The 12,917-nt window shown below is 39.4% G+C and overlaps 1 protein-coding gene across 1 annotated transcript; it reads left to right on the top strand.

Annotated features, from left to right (window-relative positions):
• Positions 1–1,465: 1,465 nt before the first annotated feature.
• LOC139734695 (carboxylesterase 5A-like) lies at positions 1,466–11,403 on the top strand. The gene is made up of 10 exons (XM_071645487.1): positions 1,466–1,651; positions 4,545–4,724; positions 5,284–5,443; positions 5,818–5,895; positions 6,432–6,550; positions 6,979–7,146; positions 7,964–8,409; positions 9,432–9,617; positions 10,386–10,567; positions 11,282–11,403. Exons 1-10 carry the CDS (start codon positions 1,466–1,468, stop codon positions 11,401–11,403), a joined length of 1,827 nt encoding a protein of 608 aa, XP_071501588.1.
• Positions 11,404–12,917: the final 1,514 nt, after the last annotated feature.

Raw genomic sequence — 12,917 nt, 5'->3', positions numbered from 1 at the left:
ATTACTCGTCAATAGATGGCGCGTAGCTGTGGGCCTAATCACAGCAGATATGTGATATCGAAAGGTAAATTTCTAGGTGCAAAAATATTAGGAAGTGTGCATGCTTCCGCAATGCATATGGAAAATATGCAACGTGATTTTGTTTTGTTTTTCTGATTTGGAGAGCATATTGGGTTTTTTTTTTCTGATTTGGAGAGCATATTGTTTTTAGTGTTTGATCAAAAATATTCAGAATTCTTTCATAATTATTGGGGGATATTTAATGTATTATGAACTAGAAGAGCTCTCCCCACAGATCTCCGCAGATCATCTAATTTCACCAATGATCTTGTTCTTCCATAGAGATCAGCTGCATGCTGAATAAAATAGCTGCTTACATTGGCCTGATTTGCCTAGTGTCGAACTGGTGGACTGTATGACTCGCTGGCTCATTCTACTTGATAACTATAGTGGGCAGTGTGACTCGTGGTCTGTTTAATACTAGGTGTTACAAAAAAACATTTCCCACTTTTGATTCTTAATAGTTCAAAAACTATATATCAGATAAAATGTCATTGATTATGAGTAATAGCTCATGACAGTTTTATCTGATATATAGTTTTTGAACTATTAAGAATCAAAAATGGGAAATGTTTTTAGAACACCTAGTATGACTCGCAGGTTGTATGGCTCGTGGACTATATTATATATAATTCGTGGGCTGAATGACTTGTGGGTGTCGAACTCGATCATGACGTTCACCCTATAAAACACAATCACAATCACAATGCACAAGTTCATTGGCTATTGTGGGAGTTCCTACCATTTATAATTCTCCCTGAATATAGACACATTAGATTTTCGTACACAACGGGGGCTTTGGACAATATAATGTTGGAGAATTTTATGTGCCAAACAAGATAATGACTGTTTTGGCCGCTATGTCTGATGGACTTCGTTTCAGCAAAGTTCAACATTTTTGACGTACGGTTTATGGTAACTATAAATGCATACATATTTGGAAGTATCAATATAAGTCAACATTGCCTATCAATGTTGATACAATTTATAGTGAGGTGATGGGTAATGTTAATACAATTTATAGTGAGGTGATGGGTAATGTTAATACAATTTATAGTGAGGTGATGGGTAATGTTAATACAATTTATAGTGAGGTGATAGGTGGTTCAGTCATTCAATTGAAATAAATGCACTGTCATGTAAGTATGCGCTGTGACTGTGGAGGACACCAACAATAATAGCGTCTGCATGTGTAATGATTCTCCCCCTTTTTCAACAAAGCGAGAGCATAGCATACCAGAAAAAGGGGACGGTTGTCCTTATTCTTTTCGGCCTTCACTCCTGTGCAAATACAACACGCCAAGCTAGGCCCTACACCACAAACGCACCTATTAAGCCTCCGAGCCTATATGAATTTCATTATAGTCCCGGTTGGACAACGGGTACGTTAGACGTTAGACCAACCATGGCCGATAGAAATCCACGAGTGTTTAGAATGAGGTGGCTGCTATGCGGGCTTCTCATCGGAGCAAGTCTCGCCCAGGACCCCGATCCCCACGTTGATGTCGCTGGAGGAAGGCTGGTTGGGAAAACCGTCGACTTCGTAGAGGATCAGTTTATTGGGGTCAACACTAAGGTCGATGTGTATCTGGTAAGTTTAAGATTGTAACGCATGAAATGATAACGTTGAACAATGTTCGTGGGGGAAAAAGGCAGGGATATTTGCGCATTTCTCACCACCTTATCCCCCATGCGATAAGGTTTACAACTTAAAGGCATAATTTACCATTTGTAGATGAAACAAAAACCCAACATTAGTGCTTTAAAATAGTTCTAAAATGTGAATTAGGGATAGAAACAACCACTGTAAAAATTTGAATCCGTGTAATCGATGTTAAATATTGTTAAATACACAAAATGTGAACAATAGTTATAATAAGAATTAATAATGCTTCCAGACTAAACCGTATACAGTTATGGTTTATTGAGAAAAATGCTGATATCTCCGCATATTTTGTGTTTTGTGATACAACAGACCTACACATATGCATCAAATGTGATATCTTGAACATTTTTGAAATCATTGCTCCCAAAGGTAAACTGGACCTTTTATAAGTTAAACAGCGTGAGTACCTGGACAACCCTTGTTGATCCTATATGACTATACGTGAGCCGGTCAATAGTAGTAGTGGTCTTGAATATAAATACAAGGTAAGTAGAACTCTGGAATCTGAAGCATTGGGATGTGTAATGCAAGGTTGATGGACATCGTACATTAGGTCCTTTAAATCATGCAGAGTACACATTTTCATATGCAACAAGTCTACGTGTGTATAATCATTATAGACTCCATTGCACACTGAATTTACACACACTGTCTTATTTACCTCTGTCTCTAAACCACACTCATTGTCTCCAAATCACACTCAAACACTCGATGTAAACATAATGTCAGAGACTCTTTTGGGGTTCTGAAACTAAAACCTCACTTGCAAGTTTCGAGACTGAAAAGGCTTCCCGACAACTCCCTGCAGGTCGATAGGACCTGTCCTGTAGGTATAGAAGCTCACAGGAACCATCCATTGCAGCAGCAAACGAACTGAGTTGGACGGGTTTCTCAAGAGGGGATCCCTTCTTCAGAAGTTTCTACACTTCTGAAGAAGGGACCCCCCCCCCCCCCACACACACACCTTAAAAAAGACGAGTAAGAAGAATCTTTCTAGTGAAAATATAGTGCCTTCACACTTAATTGTTACACGCGTTTCTCTCGCTCCCTCCCCATCTCTCTGTCTGTCTCTCATAATATAATGTATATAATTATAAGTATATATATATGTCCCAAAAAAATACAATAAGATTTTCGCATTGATAACACCCAATATGATTAAACTGTCTAAATGCTACTTCAAGGTCTTAAAATATAACATCTTAGCTCTATTTTGCAGAAAACCCTATTCATGGTTAAGCGGCCACAGAGAAATGTGGATTGTTGTAAAGCATGTCATGAGTCTGATTCTTCCAAGTTTAGCGCTTCGACGCTCTTGTGTGTGGATACAATAGACAACACTTGGAGAGAAGAGATACCTGACATCCTCTAGAAGAATTCCTCATTTCTCTTTGACCACTGAAGCAAATCGAATGGGGTTTTCTGTTCTGTAGGATGTGGGATATGAGTTATGGCTTCATACCCTGAAATTGTATTTAGACTGATTCATTATTTTTAAAGATATCATTGCGGAGCTCCCGTTGTATTTTTTTTTTTTTTTTTTGGGGGGGGGGGGGACATACGGTATATATATTAACGTGAAATTGCCTTGACCACGTACGTGATGGTTACTGCATTATTTGGTATATAGTCGTGACAGGAAGGAGGGGACTGTGGAATGACTGCACCGTCTGCTAGCTCTTCCTGTCAAGACTATTTGACCTATATTGCATATACGTGTATATACGTACATGTATACACACACACACACACACACACACACACATATATATATATATATATATATATATATATATATATATATAGTGTGATGATGCTGATATTCCTACCGCACGCCTCTGTCATCTTAAGTGAAATTATAGTTGAGACAATGTAGATAACAGAAGATGTCGCCTATATATATATATATATATATATATGAATGCTGCCTATGACTAGATTGTATTTCTGTATGTGTGATAATATCACGGATTAACTTATTCATTCATTCATTCATACATTCATTTTCACTCTCATTTTTCTTCCAACAAAACATAACTCAGAATACATCAGGAATTATATCAAAAGAATATATTTATAAGTGCATTAACATGTGTGAAACGAAAATTAGCAAAAAGAAAGAGACATACATGTCAGCAAAATACTAAGTTATGTTTAGAGGGAAAAAAGAGAAGCGAGAGGTCCACTCAAAACTAACAATAAACAATATATTTCAGTATCTACAGTACAGAAAAAAAAAGTTGTTCTCTTCACCTTACAGTACAAATCTTCAAACTATTATGGGGCCGTTAAATGGGGCTTAAGATATAACGATTCCTCTTTGGGTCACAGTTAATGAGATTTTTTTTTCTTAGGTGGATGCAGAACAACTTAAACTTTCGCATTTTAAGTATCACGTTCCATTCCATCTTGGCAAGACATTCCCAATAAATTTCATAAACTATTCGGCAAGCGCTTATAAGGATGTCCAGTCGTTACTACGCATATCTTATACTTTTCATTGTATAGTAGACTTTCTCTTAAACTATCAGTGTTTATATTATCATATGATGTGTTTCACTACAGGCATATATCATTGAATATGATACTGAAACTCATGCTCATGTAAACATATTTTCACTGAGAGCACATCGTATCGCAGGTGTTTGCATACACACATGAAAAGTACACGGGGGACCTCGACCAAACTTTATTTTCAACTAGGGCCTAAAACTGGCTTTTACCTTTCGACATCATTAGATTGCAAGACGCTGTGAACCTCCGCTGCTTTAGAACAGTTGTGTGAGAAACCTAAATGAGAATGTTTTCCTGATTTCAGGGCGTTCCATTCGCCGATCCGCCGACCCGGTTTGCAGCCCCGGTCGCCAAGACACCCTGGGGTGGCGACTGGAACGCCACGTACTATCGCGATTCCTGCTCGCATTTTGTGACGGACCCAACCCAAGCTCCAGCGAGCGAAGATTGTCTGTACCTCAACGTGTTCGCGCCAAATCTTCAGGTTTGCCTTGCTCTCATCATGTCATCGCTTTCATCTTATTTACATCTGTTTATTTTCCTGGGATTAACGATGCAGTCACTATACTGCATTACAATTTGTAGTCAATGTAACAATTGACATTATCATTTCTCTCAATTAACGAATATGCCATCAACATCAAATTCACTTATTATAGAATTAGTTTAGATCAGTATTATAGCGTTTATTCTATAATCAACAATCCAAGTATTCTCTTAATAAGCTGGCAAGTTCTAGAATTTGATACGCATTTCACAAAAACATGAATTTAGACTGCATTTTCTTATTCTATATACTCTAGTAAACAGAAGATTATGTACAAGTTGATTTGGAAAATCTACATAATTGATACGAAAATATAAGTAAAATTCTAAAATATGGGTTGTTATCTATAGCAGCTGTTTGGTATGCAACATTACAGCAGGTGACGTATTCTTGTCTTTGGAAATATGGTACTTAACTTTTTTATTCTATGGTGATTTCGTCTCATTTGTTTCTTACTGTCTCCCCTATGTTGGGGTCACGAACTGTCTTTTTGCAGCCGACAAATGCCGATGTAATGGTTTACATCCCGGGAGGCGCCTTCAAATTTGGCGGGGCTTCAAACGCCAAAATCTCTGGAACCTCATTGGCGGCTAGCTCTGACGTCATCGTGGTAACCGTTGGATATCGCGTCGGCGTATTCGGAGTCTTCACTACAGGTGCAAATCATTCGTTAAGATTATCAGGGATGGTGATTAATCGGTAATTAGGTCATTACTTACAGAAAGTGAGAGTGTATCAATTAAAAACATTTAAAGACAGAATAAACTGACCAGAAAGAATATAAATTCTTTAAGAATATAAATTATTAGTGGAAAAGTGAGCAAAGAAAATGGGATTCCATCGGGAATCCCATTTTCTTTGCTCACTTTTCCACTAATAATTAAAAACATTGTAAGTTCAGTAAGTGGAAGTATCATGTGATGGTATTTTCGGTATAGTCGTGTTTGTTTGTTTGTTTGTTTTTTGTCGGTAGTCATTATTATCTTCAAAGTATATTACCAACATTTTTTATTTTATTCCATGTATAAAGGCGATGACGCAGCCCCCGGGAACTACGCCATGTTGGATCAAATCGCAGCGCTGCAGTGGGTTCATGATAACATTCACGGTTAGTGGCTTCCTTGACTAGAAATGTTGCAAAGTTGAAGTTCAGTCACGTATTGAAGCAACCAGGAGATTTGATCGTATAATGATAAAATTATGCCAGTATAATGATGAATATGTTTCATACTTCTACTTTTTCAACTTGGATGATAACATAAGTGATGGTTATTAAATTACATGTTCCGCAAAAATAAAACTTTGCTTTATTAGAACTGCGTATGGCACTAAAAAAGATGATACGCGTTTTCAAAGTGGCAGATTGTTTAATTGAATGACACCATTGAGGTAAAAACTTGCAAGGTGAACATTCAGCATCTGTCGTGCAAAATGAAATGCGAAATGAGCCATGTCGATCAGGGCACGTTTCCCTTTCCTGCAGATGCGATCCATGTAACATGTTGCAAAAATCATGCATCATGTTTATTGTGTTTCATCTCAGATGCGCTGGAGACGACCAGAGTACATGTGTATTATTTCTTCTTCTTCTTCTTCTTCTTCTCCCTCCTCCTCCTCCTCCTCTTCTTCTTCTTTTCATGACAGCTTTCGGTGGTGACACGGACCGTGTGACAATCTTCGGCCAGAGTGCCGGTGCGGGTAGCGTGGGGTTCCTACTTCTGTCACCCCTGGCTCACGGCCTCTTCAGTCGCGCAATCATGCAGGTTAGTTTCTTTCTGGTGCTATTGAGGACTCCACAAGAAGTGAATTGATTCTCATTAACCGTCATTTTCGATAGCATTTCACATTGTTGGTGATAGGGCAGCATTGTGGGTGTGGTCAGGTTCGGCGTCGGACATTTAACGTGTCTTGGACATTTTCACCTTCCATTATTTTTTTTTTAAAATATACCACGATCTTCTCTCATATTACAGTTGTGTAACTTTAACAACTCACCGACTCTGCACATTGCACAATGCATATCCTTAGTCTATAAAACTGTCGTTGTCAAATCGGATAAATCAGCCATGTTGCCGCCTCCTTTGAGTACCAAACTGACTGGAAAATGGTTTGGAGTTTAAAGACTTCTTCTTGAGCATGACGTCACAATATATGAAAGCTTATAAATGCCCCACTATCGTTTCAATTGCAGAGCGGTAGCGCGTTGTCTCCAAGATACTTCCGTAATGACCCGGAAACTGATCGCAAGGAAGCTAGAACTCTTGCATCGGTCGCAGAATGTCCTGAAGATGACACAGTTGCCATGGTTACCTGCCTCAGAACCGTAGACGAGATCAGACTCCTTGAGATTCAGGATATGGTTGGCAACTCAACTCTTATTTAATACTCTTTTGTTTGTTTAGAGAGTGGGTATTACCGTAACCATCTTGATAGTAGAGTGAAGGGTTTTATTTAGATTGCCCCGTCTATTTCCGAAAGGTAAAGTTTGTTCCGCTACACCAACGGATATGATTATGGTAATTTAGTTTATCAAATCACTCATTGCATTAAATACAAATTGTAGGTAGTAGTTAATGTGACTGGAATTGTTTGGTTTGTTAGTTATACTACTTACGCGATAGGATTATCAAAAGGGATGGTATAATTTTGGTTGAGATAGGGATTTAGGTTTAGCTTTTTTGAGAGATAATTAGAACCACTTACTAGTATATGAAATGCGAGAGAGCATACAATTCAAAGAGGTATTCAAAGTTTATTTGATGAAATGCGGGTATGAAGTGGTCGTAGTAAAAGATGAGACCCAACTTTTATTAGGACCTCGGGTGTTTGTGGATTTCTCTGTCATTTCAATCAGGTCAAGGGGGGGGGGGGCATGAGGTAAGGAACGAAAAACCACACGCTGTGATAAATTATAACTTTGCTGGGTGGTTCTCGTCGCTACTAGGGAGTGTGTGGAGAAAGTCCATCGATAAATCAGTATCTCTTTTATGTCATCTGAGCTGGTTTATTTACGCCTTGCACGCAATCTCATATCTACGGAAGATAAGTTTCATCACAACGATACTTTTTGTTTGGGGGCATTTTTTACCCTCAAACTATATAATATTCCTAAAATATATATATGATGACATTTCGAGTTGGTAACGACACGTCTTATTTTTTTGTGTTCTCTATAGGCCTACACTGCTGGGTACTTTATTCGGGTGGATGGGGTCTTTCTTACGGACACGCCAGCGAATTTAATGTCACGGGGAGAAGGAAATCGACCACAGGGCGTTATGATTGGCTTCAACGCCCAGGAGGGCACGAGCAGCATTCGCGGTTTCTATCCAGAGTACACTGAGAGCGAGACAGGACCCCACATCGACCGGTCCACCTTCGAGACCATGGTGGCGACAACCCTCCTCGGATCGGACCGACAAGAACTCATCGCGGACTCCGTCTTTCAGGAGTACGTCGACTGGCGTCACGCTGACTACCCGGATGCGGACTATTCCGACGGCTACGTAGACTATTATGGAGACTATATCTGGCGAAGCGGGAGTGACTCAACCTTGAGACATTACGTCACAAGCGATGTTGACGATGTGTACGAGTACATGTTTACGCATACTCCCAGCAGGTTAGTGGATGTGCTTCGTGACCATAAATGCGTTTTCATATCGTATTTAGCTTTGTTATGTGATGTGCTTTCAACATTGTTCAATGCACTTGTTTAAGCATTTGTACTTGCATTCATTAAGCATCAACTATACTATTCTTTTACGCCGCTCCCACAACAGAAAAGATGTAACAAACTAAATAATAAAGCCTACTGTAAGCTGTATAAAACGTTCTAAACGTGTGTGCGATTTAGACTAAAAATTCGCTCTGCTAACACATCAGATTTTCATATCGAACAACATTTGTCTTCGGAGCAGAAAGGACTTTTGTACCAACTCTATCCGGGTCGAACGGTTTCCGAAGCCAATAATCTTGAATCAAGATTGCCCTCCCTTCGCCAGGGATGCGTCACGATGATTCCGAGCATGAGTTAGTCGGAGCATATTTCAAATTATGTAGAGCTCGATGCCACTTCCACGCATGCAGGAGACCTCTTTGGTGCTTCTGTAGTCTCCCCATGGCACTCGGCTCGTCGTCACTTTCTCGACACATCCTAGTTATGTCTTCGGCACTTCTCGGAATCCCCCGGCACACCATCGGCATCTCCTCGGTGCCTCTTTAGTGTCTCCCCGGCTCCTCATTACTTTCTCGACACCTCCTGGCCATGTCCTCGGCACTTCTCGGAATCCCCCGGCACGTCATCGGCATCTTCTCGGTGCCTCTTCAGTGACTTCCCGGTTCCTAATCGGCACTTTCTCTACACCTCCTAGCCGTGTCCTCGTCGTGTCCTCGGCATGTTCTCGGTATATCCCGGTAGCTCCTCAACACCCTCACGGTAACCTCCGGCACCCTGTCGGGATTGTCACTCTATTCACTGGGCTCATTTTCAGGGACTTATTTCCCTTGCATTTCTTACATTGTTCTTTGAGGTCGCGGATACAAGGTTTCGAGTTTAAGCATGTTTAACAGACATTGAACTTGGTCGTTTTCTTCTATGATGTACTGATAAATTTCGTCCTTTTTTATTTCCCGCTTGGTCAGCTCTTTTTATCGGGTCGGACCAGTCAATCCCTCGTGGCTGAGGGCAGGACACACGGAAGAGTTTCAGTTCGTGTTCGGTTGGTCGTTCGATAAAGACATCCTAAAATTTAAACGAGAGCTCACCGACGAGGAAAAGGCACTGTCCGCCCAAATGATGAGGATGTGGACAAATTTCGCTAAAACAGGGTGAGTAATATAGAGTAGTAGCATGATTACGTCGAAAATGACATGGCTTAATCTGTAGCACGTCAGCCTCCCAATCCAACAGGTTCAGGTTTGATACCAATGTCTACATACCTAAGCAGTGTTGTGTGTAATGATAATGATAATGAATAACATTTATATAGCGCTGAATACTGATGTTTCTGAGTGCATCAATCCGGGAAAAAAAAAGAAAGCAAACAGTATGACATAAAAATAAAATACAGCATTATGTACAACGAAGTGTTATCATACCGTCCCCTCTAGTTAATTGGCAAAATGCTCTGTCTCTCGGATAGAACATCAAAATGGAGGTGCTGTTTAAGAATGACTTACAACTCGTGCAAGTAAAAGATCCTGCTTTATTCATTCAAAGAACATTCAAAGAACAAAGTGTCAAACCCGGTGAAGTGGTCCTCCTTCACATTTAAAATTTCGCGATCTTTTAAACAGTTGCAGATTAGATGAGGTGAGACATTATCGTCAGCCACAAGTTTACCACTAACTTTTGTACAAATCTTCGCGTTATTATAGAAATATAGGAATCAATGTTCTTCGTATTATTAGTAGTTAACATTATTATCTTTCTCATTATCATTTGCATGAGTATTGTTACTATAAAATACTGCTACAGCTACTACTACTATTACTACTGCTACTACACACTACCACAACTGCTTACCAATATACATGTACTACTGTTGTAACTGTCGTCTTTACTATCGTTTTGTCGTCTCATCGCACATGTCGCAGGAATCCGACGCCTCCGAGCGAGAATACCACGGCTGACCCAAGTCTTCCGACCTGGCCGCAATTCACAATCCCTGAGCTGAAGTACATGGATTTATCTCTCAATCTGACCACCCGGAGAGCCGCTAGGGCGAGAGGGATTGCTTTCTGGAACAACTACATCCCTCGCTTGAGGGCGCTTCTCGGTAAGCACATTCTATTTTCACATCAAAGGTATTGCAAGGACAGTCAGAACAACAAGGGGATTTCAAGGATCATTTCACCTCCGTTTCTCGCGGAGCTCATTAACGTAAAGAAGGTCTCCTAAAACCATTGAGCTTCATAATGAAGTGATGTAGTGCTGCAGGTAACGAATTCATAGCCATATTCGGGTTCCAAAAGGAAGTTAAATCTAATGCTTTTAGGACAGTATAAGAGAAAAGTAAAATTAAGACATCTTTAAAGATATACATATGTATCTATAGCCACGCCAACAACCGAGCCAAAGAAATATCAGGACAGATACGGAAGTTCGACATGATCTACATGATATACCATGAAGTTAAATTGTCACTTTGCAGTAGCCTTTATCATCAGAATGACTGACAAAGCCTTTGCCAAAGTCTTTTTTCTGTTAACAGAATACTTGATCACCGAGGTAGTCAAGTCAAAATTGAAATTAAGAATCGTATCCTGGGAAATTATCGTGATGTTATTATTTTTACCAGAAAAAAAAGAAGAAGCAAAATTTAAGATTAATTTTCTTTCCCAGGGGCAAAACCGCTGCAGCTATAGGGGATTCGAACCAGTGACTCCGTGATTGATAGTTTTATCCACAGCAGTTTCTATATATACATCCAAACCAAGTCGCTATGATATCATAATCGAGATGGCAATTGTAACTTTTCTGTATTTATCAGGGAGCCAGACTGGCACAAACGACGATACGGAAGAATGGCGGGAAAGTTTCCAGGAGTGGCAGAGTGCCTTGAATGAATGGCGAGCCGTCTTCAATCAACTGACGCCGTGCACGAGTGACTAGCAGTCTTCCATTCCAACGACCACGCATATGACCGCTACTGATTATGAGGAAAAAAAAATAGGACCGTTTTAATATGGAGCTGTTTGTAGGTTTATGACCGATTGTCTTCTCATATCACGGTTTGGGATTAGAACTTACCAAAAAACTGGGGGTTCTTGTTGTCGTTATTCATTTTTCAGTTATCATGATTCCATCGGGTAAGCACTTGTGGGTTGTAAAATTACTCTTGTTTACCTTTGGGCGCAGTGATTTAAAAATGTTCAAGGTATCACATTTTGATGCATATGTGTAGGTCAGTTGTATCACAAAACATCCTATCATATGAAATTTTTGCAATAAAGCCTAAAATATAAGGAGATATCACTATTTTCTCATTAAACCATAATTGTAGACGGTTTAGGCTGGAAACAATTTTATTACAACTACTGTTCACATTTTGCATATTTAACAATACGTATATAACTTCGATTATACTGGTGACATTCGTACTGTTGGTTTCTATCCCTAACTCACATTTTAGAAATATTTTGAAGCACTGATGCTGGGTTTTTGTTTCATGGGCAAATGTTAAATTATGCCTTTAAAATGACGACGAGGTTCTACTCCCTGAATGATAAACAAACCATACTACCAATTGATTGCAGTGGTTTTGAAATACAAAGCGATTGAATGGTAAGGGAGATCCAATACGTTTCTCTATAATAAAAGATGCATTACTCATTACAAAGAGTAAAACTCATGAATAGTACGAAATAATGTCGATGATTATACATGCTTATGAATATTATGTGCTCACACTATAGTATGTGGTAATGTTGAGACATTACCAACAATCAAAGATTACAATAATTACAAAATGACAAAATGACGTGAAATAGACTACTTCTTTCGAGAATCTTTAGGCTGAGAAAAAAAAAGTGGAGAGCCCAAAAGGGGACAGGAAGTCGCTAAGAGGAGAAAGAAATGGTGAAGCTAAAGGAGTTGTAAAAACATACGATACCATCAGCGTGATTTCCAAAGTTATGACGAAAAACAGCATCACTTGAGGTGTTTTAAGAATAATAGTAGGTTGTGGCGTAATAGGCTTCATATCCTCGGTATCATCAATTTCTGGATATGACATTCATCGATCGCGCTATTTGATGCACATGATAAGAATTACATTACACAGTTCCTTTTTGGGATGAATGCCCGAGAGCGCTGTCGTCATCTAGCTTGTCAATCAGAGGAATCATGTCGCAGTAGATGGCGCTATTTCAAATGAGTGACTAGTCCCTCTATGAAGGGACTCCATAGTAGAGGTCATATTTCTTAATTGTTGTTTTTTTTTAATCATAAATGTATTTTTGATGATATTTGCCCCTACAATGAGTACATTGAAGGGTTGTAAAGCTCTTCAAAAGGGACACTTTTAAAAATGATGCACATTGTTGTTGTTTTTTTTTTCTTCAAAAAATAAATCTGGGAATGTTGATTAGTTCTACATACGATGAATAGATATAGTTACAGGCAAC

Source organism: Diadema antillarum, unplaced genomic scaffold, assembly GCF_040938485.1.
Source record: "Diadema antillarum isolate AM-2024a unplaced genomic scaffold, OU_Dant_1.0 seq00000541_RagTag, whole genome shotgun sequence".
NCBI lineage: Eukaryota > Metazoa > Echinodermata > Echinoidea > Diadematoida > Diadematidae > Diadema > Diadema antillarum.
The sequence above is the reverse complement of the archived record's forward strand: the minus strand, read 5'-3'. Positions and strand labels throughout refer to the sequence as shown.